This window comes from Acipenser ruthenus, chromosome 23 (genome assembly GCF_902713425.1).
Source record: "Acipenser ruthenus chromosome 23, fAciRut3.2 maternal haplotype, whole genome shotgun sequence".
NCBI lineage: Eukaryota > Metazoa > Chordata > Actinopteri > Acipenseriformes > Acipenseridae > Acipenser > Acipenser ruthenus.
In genome coordinates this window covers 2,696,086-2,709,593 of record NC_081211.1, presented here as the reverse complement: position 1 = coordinate 2,709,593, position 13,508 = coordinate 2,696,086, and the positions used below count along the sequence as shown (strand labels likewise).

The 13,508-nt window shown below is 37.3% G+C and overlaps 1 protein-coding gene across 1 annotated transcript; it reads right to left on the bottom strand.

The window, feature by feature from the left end:
- Positions 1-10,704: 10,704 nt before the first annotated feature.
- On the bottom strand, positions 10,705-12,966 carry LOC117412845 (potassium voltage-gated channel subfamily S member 3-like). The gene has a single exon (XM_058997280.1). It carries the CDS (start codon positions 12,901-12,903, stop codon positions 11,536-11,538), a length of 1,368 nt encoding a protein of 455 aa, XP_058853263.1. The 5' UTR covers positions 12,904-12,966; the 3' UTR covers positions 10,705-11,535.
- Positions 12,967-13,508: the final 542 nt, after the last annotated feature.

Below are 13,508 nucleotides of genomic sequence, written 5' to 3'. Positions count from 1 at the left end.
TCTGGCTCGGAATCAAGAAATGCTAAAAAAAAATCAAGAAATGCTAAAAAAAAAAAAAAAAAAAAAAAACTATCTTTGTCTGTGGGACTTTATTTAACTCTTTGTGTTAGCCGCTGTAATAAGACGAGGGAAATGTAATATCACCTGGACCCCAATCCCATGACCAAGCCAGCTTCCTCTTCTACACCCAGGAACTCGAAAGCTGATGTCAGCCAGCTACCGACCTCTCGAGGACAACGGCCAGCCCTGAAGATGTCCGTCCAAGCTCACTGGCCACCTGGCTGGCAGGGTCCTCTGTAGAGCAATGAGGAGAAACATTCCCTTCCAGTTTTGTCTCCCTAACCCACAGGAGCGCCAAGGCCAATGCAACACTCCCTTTAGAATACCCAGCGAAGACAAAGCCAGGACGTGAACCTGCACTCCCCTGGCTGTATGATCCACCCCATAAAATCTAAGGGTCACATTTATATAATTTGTAACCTTGGTTTAAGACATTTCACACCTGAAATGACTTGAAAAACAACCAATATTAACAGTTATGCCGATAATGCATGATTTATGGAACACCCCGTTTACTGGGTTCAGTTCCCTGGTTTCTGTTAACTTCCTGACCTGTGTAACATGGTCTGTTCACAGCTCAAGTACTGCGTCAAATTAAATAAAAAAAAAAACATATCATATTTTTATGACATCACCCAGTCTTTTCTGAGACTGTTTTAACACGCTAATCCTCTTGATGGCACGATAACACTTTCTGTGTACTGCCCTAAAGATCTAGCTTTTGTGCTGTTACTCATTTATTAAACTATGGGCCATGAACACCCACTGATTCCTTATACAGAACGAAACAATAACTATACTGACTCAGTATTTTCATCACTTTCTCAAACCTTCGTGATTATAGTGGTGCAAACCTTTGTACTCTTTAAGCTGTGTGAGCTTCCACAAAGACAACTGCAAGAAGTCTTCATAACCCCCTCACTGTTAATTTTTAACCCATTTACTGTAACTTAACCCCCTAATCTCTAACTGTTCTGTCCACATCTAACTAATACATTGTTCAAGTTGATTTATTGAACTTCTAACCATAGCAAGTGATGAAGGTACTTCTGCAATGTATAATATATCTGTGTTATACACGCTACCTGTATTAAAGCTTCTGTCAGATATTGTGTGTCCCTGTAACAATGGTGCTTCCTTATATTTTTAATAACATGTCTTAATTGTGGATGTAACCTTTTAAGGTTATCCATAACTTCAAAATGCTCAACCAGAATTCTAAAGTATGATTGTAAGAAACCACGGGAAGTTACGGTCTGACTCCTGCCTTCAGTACTACGATTTTAATGGTCCATTGCTTGATGTCTCATCTTGCCTATTGTCAATGTTCAGCAGTGAATGTTTTCCAGGAGGTCCCAGGCAGCCCAGGAAGGGAGTGTCTGCAAATTTCAAACAGGAAGAAACTAGCACGAGAATATCGAAAAATGACCAATAATTGAAGTTTTGCAATGTTGTTATTACTATTACAATCCTTTTTTTTCATTGCAAAACCAATCCAGGCCTCCGTTTGAGTGTGAAATGGAGTGAAAATGCTTGCAGTCACCAGACTTGCCTTTATGATTCAATGCCATTGAAAGAGTTATGAGGGTCATGAAGAAAATGACCCCACTTTCTAAAAGTCTGTCTAACTACTTTTTGTGTTCCATGTTTTCTTTCTGCTCCATCTGCTATTCCGTCACCAAGTCCAGTTGAACCCTTTAAGCCCCTAACCATGTTTGACTCATGATCAACCAAGCTATTGCATGATAACAACATTATATTATTATTAGTAGTAGTAGTAGTAGTAATAATAGTAGTAGTAGTAGTAGTAGTAGTAGTAGTAGTAGTAGTAGTAGTAGTAGTAGTAGTAGTAGTAGTAGTATTCAATCAATCAATCGAAACCTTTATTTATCCAGATTAGCCAATTGAGAACAAATTCTAATTTACAATGATGACCTAGCAACAGGCCACAGCAAACAACATAAAACACAAGAAATAAGAAGTAAAAAAAAACACATAATAAATCATAAAACACAGACCATAAAACATTAAACTCAGGTACTGAATGTTTCTTGAGCAGGTGCTTCCTTCAGATTGCTTCAGGTTAATAGAAAGTGGAGCCCACAATTACATCTACTGACGAGCTGACGGTTATTTTGAGTGAATACAAAAAATAATACCACCTGCATTTCTTTCTAGCAGAGCCACACCATAAATAAATATCAAAAGCATTAGAAAGCAAAACAAACCAAAACAAAAAAAAAGAAGTGATGACAAATGTCAAAGACTGCTTTGCGAGAGAAAATATGCAGGGCTGTGGTCTGACAGAGGAAAACAAAAGTCATTGGGGAGGGATGTAAAAAAGTGATACCAGTATCTGTCCTCTACAGTGATTTTCACATTCCATTCAAAACATTTTTTTTTACTTTAAGTGGTGCTTTGTGTGTGTTTATTTTGGGACTAAGCATTCAAAAGATAAATTCTCAGTAATAAAAACTAAAGAACACAGAAATGTGGGATGGCTAGCTATCAAACTATATATATCCTTAGCTCATATGTATGCATCTATATTTCTACTATACAGTAGCAATAACAGCTACTCAGATACATTAAAATATGTGTCTTCACTCGTTATCTAATTAACCAGTAACACAGTTGCACTGCCAAATCACTGATTAACCACAAGCTTATTTTGCTACATAAGAGTGTTCTGTTTGTGGGTTTCACTTTGGCTGTGTGTCTATATATGTCTGTGTGTCTGTATGCATTTAATTATATACGGCAAAATACACCTTTGGGGGTTACTGTGAAACATACCTCAGACAGGGTTTTTTTTTTCTTTGCAGTTAATTGTCTCCAGGACCCCCAAGGCTATTGGGCTTGTTTAGTAAGCTAAATAATTCCCCCCTGTAAGACCCCCTGCCCCACCCATACTTCCACGGGAGCAGTTGAACTGAGTAGGTGTGCACAGATTTTACATCAAACGAGGTCATTGCTGGCAAAGGCCTCTTTTCCTTTACAGAGACAGTAGATATGAATCTAGCATCTCCAATAGCTTTCTTTAGCTTTAAACAGCCTCAAATCCCGGGCCTTGAAAACAATGCCAGTTTAGTGTTTAGGGCAAAGACCAAGTGGTGTGGTGTGTCATTGGGGCTGCCTTATATTTTTAAGCGACATTTGTAGGCCTGCTCAAATCTCAAAGCTTTGACTGTAATTAACAAATGTAGTTCAAATTGTCTTAAGCAGTCTGATCACTTTGTTTCTTTCTCATTGTGTAACATGCATTGATTCTTTCTTTTCTGAAAACGCAGTTGACCGTTTTGTTTTTTGTGATATTATATCTGCTTAAAGGTTACAACATTCACCTGCATCCTCTTTACATGAACCCTGATATAAACACACCCACACTGTTGTTGTTTTCCCGCAGTCTGTTGGCATTATTAACATAACTTAATAGCAGTGATAGAATAATTGAAAGAGATGTGAGAACTGATTAACAAGATCAAAGCCGGCGGAATTAAGATCTCTAAAATAGCCCAAATAGTCACTAGAAAAGAGCATCACTTCATAGGACCCGCATTGTAATTATGAAAGAGGCACACATGCATTTGATTTTTCAATAGTATTTATAGAGTCCTTAAAAATACAAATAAAAGCATTCAGGCTTCTATTCAATTAATCTGATTCCCGGTCATTTTTTATTTATTAAGGCCAAGGGGCTGTGAAAATCTGACTTCTAACACTGAGTCTCTTTAGAGCACTTGTCTGTAAACATATGTAAAGCACTTCTGTTTTAATGATTCAAGTCATTTAGATCAATTGAATAGACCGATCAGCCTGCAATGATACTTAGAAACAAAGCTTAAGTAAACAAGCCATTCAGAGTCCAGACAGTATTGTTTAAAACCACTGTTTGCAATTGCTGTGTTCTTTTTTTTAATTCACCCATTACTTAAGGGTGTAAACATTTTAAAACAACATCGTTACATACATTCTCACTGCTAATTGCTCTCAGTCTCTTAAAGAATTGACCAATGCTATTTTCTCATGGTATCCCTGTGCCAGTTGTTCATACCATTTATGCAATGTTTAACATACAAACATAACAATAATCGGAAAAGTATAAAATATTATGAACAAAAAAAGCATGCATTAATGAATACATTCCAGAATGTTCATCAAATATATTATTACTTCTTTATCATATATTGACATTTAATTATCAGTTTAATTGTTTCTTTATTAAAATATTTACTTCCCCCTAAATAGTCTTTAGTGGCATTACATTACAGTTTGCAATGAAGTCCTAAGGGCGAAAAGATAAGAGACACATATCAAATGTCACTTCATGTCACTTCATAGCCTGGCTTTACAAAATATTTTCTAACAAAAACTAATAAAAAAAACAACTCAGGGGCATGCTATTTTTAACATTTGTATACAAATGAATATTTGGAAAGCAGTCAAACAAAAATAAAAATGAGCTTTTTAGGGTTTTTTTTTTTTTTTTAATAAGCAAGTCTAACCTAAAGATTGTACTCCAGGTAGCAAACTCTCACAAGGATGCACATTTTGATTTCACAGCAGATCTGAGAAAGAAATGCTTGAAACCTTGAGCATAGTGGTACATTAAAACAAGCAGATCTGTATTATGAATTGCTTCAGTGACAACCAATGCAATGCACATGGTCTCCATTGCACTGGAGAAGCTGAGGTAACTGAAGACACTGCATACTGTTGATCGCCTTCATACTCTTGCTGCAATGTTTTCAGAACAAGAAACAACAGACTCCCCTTGATTCTTGTGTAATCATCAGCCACTATTCTATAAGCGTTTCTCTCTTCAGACAATGAAGCTGCACATCACCTGTAAAGCTGAGAGAACAACAAAGCCACTTTTTGGGGAACAGTGGCTTGAAACCTGGAACCAAGTTTCAAGCCACGAAGTGGCTTTGTATTCCCTGAGCTTAAGATTTAATTCCATGACCTCAGGTCTCAAAATCAGGACACTCACTGACATTGTATAATACTTACTATAGTATGGTGTTGTTTAATCAATCATACAGATAAAAGAAGACATTGTACAGTGAGAACAAACATGCAGAACACTTCCATGAACATTTAATGAGCCTGTTTCCAGAATGTTTCCAGAAATGTGTATCAATCAATACAAGTTTCTCGTAGTATTACAACATTACTATAATGACCTGCAGTAATCACTCATTTTGTAAAATTATATAAAATTAACTGTTAATATTCTTTGGAATAAACAACCAATAGTATAAAGATTTGTTTAACACTAACCAATTATCAGCTGAACTGTAATTAAATCAAATTATCAGCTTTTGGGACTGAAACAATATCATTAACTTTGAACAGCACTGTTGGGGATAGGCTGTGTGGTCCAGTGTTTAAAGAAAAGGGCTTGTAACCATGAGGTCCCCAGTTCAAATCCCACCTCAGCCACTGACTCATTGTGTGACCCTGAGCAAGTCACTCAACCTCCTTGTGCTCCGTCTTTCGGGTGAGACGTAATTGTAAGTGACTCTACAGCTGATGCGTAGTTCACACACACTAGTCTGTAAGTCACCTTCGATAAAGGTGTCTGCTAAATAAACAAATAATAATAAACAAATAATAATAATACTGACAGTAACTGGTTAATGGGAGTGTGCTGATGATATTTTCAGCATAATTACCTTCAAGGAGTGTGTGCCGGCAGGTATTAAATAAATAAAAACACACCTATTTCTTCAAATTTTGATTTCCAAACAAGAAAAGCTGCTCTTCCTTCACTTTTACAATGGCATGACAATCAATGGCAATTCAGTTATGTGTGTTTTAAAAGCTGACTTGAAGCCCTGGCATTCTTACTGCCATACTGCCATACTGAGGCTGTAAACTGACAATGAAAATATTTTGCAAAACAAGTAAATGCAGCTGATTCGTCTGTAAGCATGACCTTTCATTAAATCCAACTCGAACTACCACTGTGGAAAACTGGGGTTATGTATTTATTTGTCGAGTTTAATCAGAAATAAGACCTTGCCCAGGGCTAGAATCTCACAATTCCACTGCAGCGATGACGCATTTCTCAGGAAACAACTAAGTGGGGAAAAAAAAGATTTCCTATCAAAAGGATAAAAGAAAGGTAAGACAAATAATCACTTATAACATATAAACAAGCATTAGGTAGTTTGATCACGACAGGTTCTGTATTAAATAACACTGACTGATTGGTATTTGATTGCTACTCAGTAATTACTTGAGCCACATTGTGCTGTGTTGAGTAATTCACAACAACTTCAAACTTCTTAATGAGTTTCGGCACACACCCCTATCAGTGGTTAGTGTTGACAATGAAGTGCTGTAGGATAAATAGCTGAAACTGTTTCATAAATATTGCACAGCCACCCTGATAATACAGGGGGGGCTCACTGGATTGCCAGTGTGTATTGGTTCATCCACTGTAATTCCATTGGTAACTGGTGCCATTCAACCAATGGCTTATACCCCTGTGCAGACCCAATGAATTATCTTTGTAATGTGCCACCATTGCCACTGAAGATTGTTTGCACCCAAAAAGATTTGTCATGCTAATCCTCAGTATCAGTTTCAGTATCAGGGCTCCACTCCAGTGAATAGTAAAATCCCATCACACTAATCCAGTATTATTAGAATAATCCAGACAACATCCACAGATTTCTATATTTCTAGTGATTTTGCTTTACCATGCTTTCAGTATGCTTTCACCAATGATTGCTTTTCCTATTAGCAATGATCCCCTGTATTAGGTTCTGTTAGACATTCAGGACAATAAACTTCAAAACTGAAGTTAGGAAACTATGTTTTACTTACAGAATCGTAAATGCGTGAAATAATAATTCAACTCTTGCCTGGGGCTAAAGGTGTGCTGGTAAGGGACCCTCAATTAATGCAAACCTGTTTTATTTCCCCTCATTTCTTTCCTTGTACTATTTTCTGACGCCAGTGGTTTAGCAGTCTGTAATAACAATTTGACAAGTCACATAAATTGTGCAATTCTCAAATACTGTCCAGCAAGGTACCTTAAACCCCTTCAGGTACACAAGGAATTCAACGGTTGCTCAAACGGTTTCTTCTTAAAATACATTTGAGATTGACTCAAGTATTGCGAGGAGGAAACTGACAATTTGTGTTTTTTAGAGCTTTTAACCTTATCTCATCTCACCGACAGGGAACAGGACAGAGCCTGTAACGCCAGTGTTTTAACACAACACTGCCCCTTACATATGCCACATTAAAAGTTAGTAAATTAAACTTTTGAAAAGACCCCAGGTGAGAGTGTTTGTTTTTGCAACAGAACGTATCACAAGCTGTAACCCTAATCCTCCATAGGAGGCAGGCCACACTCAGCATTGTTACAGGTAGATAATTGCACAGACGTTTTGTCCAAGTCGAGGGAGGCTGTGATGCATGGCTTTGCAGATGATGCCGACCATTCCCTAACAATGCCATAATTACTGTTATTATCTTGCCTTTACCCCCAACAGTGTGCCTCTAATTTCACAGACAGGTGCACAATGCACTGACAAAGAGTCCCTGGTCAAAATGTTAAGGTTTAAGGATTTCTATAAAGAAAAAAATGTTTTCGAATGGCACGGTTTCCTGTCCAATTTTGGTGGAATTACAAATACACATTTCACCTCTTCAAAACAGCATGCCTATCCCAAAGCAGGAGTAGTATTATAGGTTTATGCCAAAGTAAATCCTGAGCACTATTTCGATGTTGCAGGTCACCCTAGGTATATGTTGAATTAATGATAATTATTGAATATGACTAGAAGGTTACTTCACATGAATCCAATATGATGTGCTAGTTCATACAAACAGTAAAATATTGAGGAGTCAAATATACTTCCAGCACTCTTTTAAGGAATGTTTTTATAAGGACTGTTTTTTTTTTTTTTTTTAAAGTATTTTCCCTACGGTTAAACAAGCTTTGAAAAATGAACTTCTAATCCTCCTAAAGCAGTTGGAAAGGATTTGAAACTGCAAAACTGATTCACTGCCATTCATCACAATGTTTATGTTAACAAAGGATGATTTTAATATCCAAAATGTAAAAGATGTACTGATTTTACATGGCAGTGCTCAGCTAGTTGAATGGCCATAGTTCCTAGCTAATGGCTAAGGTTGGGTTCATTATTTTAGCCTCTAAGACCTTCAAATAGAAACGACTGTATTATCTCTGTAATGCAAGTTGAAACTCCAGATACAGGAATGTGTAATGTGTTAACATATTTCCATCATGTGTTTTTCAAAATGATCGGGAACATTTGTAAAGAAAGACCAATGTTTAAAAAAAGCTGTTTTTTACTAGAAAATGTGGTTATTGTCCAGAAAAGGCCGTCTGTGAGATTGTAATTTGGTGATGCTAACCTGCATAATACTGGTACAATCCTCCCCATTCAAACCAAACTTTCAGAGATTTTCGAAAATATATATTTTTTCTGCTGCAAAGAAAGCCTAGTTTTAATGTTTTTATCTACCATGAATACATAATGCACAGACAATCAATCAGGAAGAAGATGGCCCCTAAATGTTTTTACAAATACAACTATGCTGACACACAGAATGAGTTTACAGTTTTAATTAAAGATATATTTTACATTGCCTATAGATCCATTATACTGTACTGTATCTCAAATAAGGCCACTTTAATATATTTTACATTAATCATTCTAAACATAAAGCAAGATCTATAATGTCAATTCTTCAATGGGATACTTCACCTCTGATTTTTAAATCTCCACCACTCACCATCATACCCTGGCTATAAGATATAAATTATTGATATGATACTTTCCGTGGGTTCATGTTTCACCCCATTTTCTGTGTAACTGTGGTGTGTTGGAAACCCACAACCTCACTTGTACTCAGGTTATTTATTTTATTTTTTTAAGCCAGTTGATTTCCGTTCCCCCAGGATGGCACCTGTTCACCTGATGTATTCCAAGGAGCATCCGCCCCTGTGCGTGAGTGACTAAGAAAGAAACTTGCAGGTCGAAACACCTCGGGGGCCCCAGGATTGTGTTCAGTTGAGTCACACTGATTGCAGCCTTGCCCTGTTATGTGCTTTAAAGGCAGGTTATAATAGAATGTAATGGATACCTACAGTACTCCCCCTAGTGCCTGCTGCCACAAACTTCACTGAACTGTGAGAAAACTCCTTCAGCAGCCACAAAGGCCCTAATGTTACTTTCTAAATTGTGTACACACAATGTTCACTCAGCTCCACACATATTAAAACAGTAATACAAAGACTTTTAAAAAAGAATTGTATTTATTATTATATACTTATTAGTATATCATTAGCAAATTATCACTAGAGATTAATGGGGATATCAGTGAACTCCTGTAATGTAGGTCTGACTGGTCAATAATAGTATTGTTCAGTACATTTGTTGTGTGCCACTATTTTCTTATTACACCTGTATACTTTTGTAAACCAGGTTCTGGCCTTAGGTGACAGGCACTCAATGCCATTTAGATTTCATTTTATCCAATATGATTTCATTTTTATTTTTAGCTACCTGTTTCAGGGAAAATAATAATAATAATAACCAAAGCTTAAACAAACATACCAGGCCTCTAAAATTCCTTTATCGTTTTGCTGTTCACTTTTCTATGTTTCTAGTTCCCCTTGGACTCCAGTGAAGTCCACTGCCACCACACTATACAGCAGGTAGTAGGACCCCCCCACTCACATTGGACTGTTCCCCCAGTGATAAAACCACGCCTTATTTAGTGACTCTCCCAGTTAGAACTCCACTTGAAATTGCCAGCTTGCTTATCTGTAAAAGGGGAGAGTTAATTACATCAGTGTAATGGGTTTAATCCATTTTTAAAAACGACGCTACTTTTTAATAGTTTATAAATAGGTTACTATACATGAACTATCCATTTACAAAAGAGCGCCCTTTAAAATAATATGTGACTTAGAAGGCTTAATGGAATAAGTAATGTTTTTAATTGAATGACCTTGTATTTTCTGAGCTTTGTTTTAAAGGAGTATATAAAAAAAGAAAGAAATCAAGAACATTTGGCAAATGTCTTTATCTGTGAATTCAACTTGGTGGTGTGATTCTCTGTTTAATGAAAGATATACTGTTGAAAATACAGTACAGTACTTTTGAGGCTAGTATTATTATTATTATTATTATTATTATTATTATTATTATTATTATTATTATTATTATTATTTTTAATATTATTATTTATTTCTTTGCAGACGCCCTTACCCAGGGTGACTTACATTCGTAAACAAAAAATACATTTCAAGTAGATGTATATACCTGCTGACAATATTCACCGTTCATCAAATGTTGCTGTCTATGACATGCAGGGATATGCATTGTCACAGGTGCATTTTAAAATGACAGCACATTAAAGCAATCTCTGACTTTTAGCACCACCTGTTGAATTGTCGCAGCATTACAGGTAATCCAACTGGATTTCTTTTGGCAAAAATAAGAACAATATTTTGGTATGCTTAATGCCAATTTAATGAACATACATCATATACATAACATGAATTAGAGGACAAACTCATTTTAACTACTTTTTATTCATTTAAAACAATTTTCTTATTTAATCACTGCACCCCATTGATAGGGCCTAGGTTAGACAGAAAAGACATTTTAATGCTCCATAAAAGGCGATCATGAAATCAATATGTTTTTAACAACTGCCCAAGCCATCTCTGTTTGGAATCAAATGTCTGTTTTATTGTTGTAAAAGGACATAAAGTATCAAATATCCAATCGCAAAACTAGCTTATTCTAAATATACCATAGGGGTTAAGAGGCTCTGTGCTAATGCATAATTGATTTTTGGTGGGAATGAAAGACAATGCTTTTATCATTTCTTTCTGTAACTTGCATGTACAATCAGTACTTAATTTGTTCATTCAAACGTACAGGACAATGCAGTCAAAAAGAACCAATGGAGTTTGTAGAATGAAATGGTAGTACAATCTCTCTGTGCCCACTGAACAAAAAAGTACTGTAAAAAGTAATGCAGTACTGTAACCAAGTACACAGGTCTCAAGACAGTATGGCAAATAATTGGTGGGAGTCCAATAGGAAAAATGACTAAATAAAATGTATATTCTACATTACACCTGCTGCATATTTGGAATTAGGTACGCTATTAAGATCATCATTGCATCTTATAATGCAGGAGGCTTTTGTAGTCACATTCGCTGCAGAGGACCTTTTGGTACGTTATGCAATACACAGTACTACAGTATGCTGACACTAGGTACCCTTAAAACTGCCCGGAGTTGAGGGTGATACATTGACGCAAGAAGGATTCAGGTCTATGCCTGCCATTTAAGCTGCTAACATGCAACACTAGACATACTTGCACAGATATCTTCGTCATTATCTGATGAATTCCAATGATCGTTCATAATAGATCCCACACTTACAACATGAACAGCCTTATTCCACCTTAGTTATTTGGACTGCTAGTTTCTTTTAATGCAGAAGCTTTGATCCTCATAAAAGAATGCAGTCTCTTCGCGTACACATCTCTAATGTTCACAGTAGACGTTTTCTTCAGTTCCTGGCTCCACAGAGTAGCGTCAATAGCCTGTTCCCTGCGATAACATTTGGAGAAGCGGTTGAATATTATTGTGACGGGCAAGGTGACCATCAGAAGCCCGAAGATAATGCAAAGTCCACCGACCAGCTTGCCGACGATGGTCACTGGGTAGGTGTCTCCAAAGCCGACGGTTGTCATACTGACAGTGGCCCACCACCAGCCCATTGGAATGCTTGACAGACCAGCCTCCTGCTCTTCCTTTTCAGTCGAGTAGATCAGAGCTCCGAAGATGGCGATTCCGACGGCCATGAAGACCACCAGGTCCCCGATTTCCTGATAACTATGCCTGAAGGTAGTGCCCAAGGCTTTCAGGCCATGAGAATGGCGGGCCAGTTTGAGAATTCTGAAAATGCGCAGCAGCCTGAGAACCTGGACCACCTTTCCTATGTTCTTCAAGCTCGTGTTGTTCTCCTCAATGCTTTCCACCACCAGGGTCATGTAGAAGGGAGTGAACGAAATCAGGTCGATGATGTTGAGCGGGTTCAGAAAGAATCTCTTCTGACTCGGGGTCACCATCATTCTGGCCAAGAATTCCAAAGTAAAAAAGATAATGCAGGTGGTCTCAACGCTTCTGAGACCTGCGTCTTCCTCGTTGCGGAACTCGGGCAAGCTGTTGACCCCCATGATGATGATGGAGACCAGAATGGCTGTCAAAGAGAAGGCTGTAATCACTTTGGAAGCCAAGGAGTAGGCTGGGTTCTCCAGTAGAAGCCAGAGTTGTCTCCGATAACTCCCATACAGTAGGTTGGTAAACTCCTCTTGGTTGTGTATGGGGGATACTTCCTCTTGTCCCACCATGCTGAGATCGTCACTATCTCCATCTCTGTCTTCAGCGTTGGCCTGGCTCATGTGGAAGTTGTAGCTGCAGCAGCTGTGGATAGCAGCGTCGCTGATGCCCCAGTATTCTGTCTCCAAGGCAAAGCTCCTGGCACAAACACCTTCTATTGCATGCAGCTTGCCGGTGGAGTAGAAATTCAGAATGTATCTGAACATAACTGGGCTTCTGTCAAAATAAAATTCATCGTTTTCAAAGTCGTAATCGTCACACAGCTCTATCCTGGCTTCCAGGGTCTTACAGCAGAGGAGCTTTCCAAGTCTGCTGTGAGGGTACTCCAGGAGGATGCTCTGAGACACTTTTTTCTTAAGACCCCCAATATTGACCTTGAGAAAGGCATTATCTTGCTCAAATGCCTGGTAAAACTGTCCATGCACCATCACTGCACCTGCTTGCCTTTTATTGTAACTTCATTTGGGTTCCCCTTAGACAGCAGGACCTGGTTTATTCTGCATAAGAAATATCAGTAAATTATAAATGTACTGTATCTCAAGAGAACTGAAATATTATACAGCTTTCAATACACAGTTCTCTGTTTGTTTTGCAGTTCTACTTCTGCCATTCCTTTACACTTCATTTAAATAAATGTATTAAAAAATTCCAATTAAACTATATTCCAAACTGTTTAAAATTCCTGTACGCTTAATTGTAAAATATCACTAGCCAGTGAATGTAAAATAAAGTAAACCGAATGGAATGTTGTAGCACATATCGACAAATATATTCTATTCAACAACATATGTTAACATAGTTTAAAACTGACACACTAGAATGAAAACTACTGTTACCGTTATTGTCTGTAATTAAAAAATTAAGATTAAGCAAGCAATATTTTAAAGAAAAGCGGACCATTTCTATAAAATGTGTGACCAAGGAGAATCCATGTAGTATTAAACACTAGGAAGCCTGTAGTTTAACTAATGGACTATTTTTACACATTAACTATTTATAATATTATTTTAAAAATGATCACAGTTGACTTGCC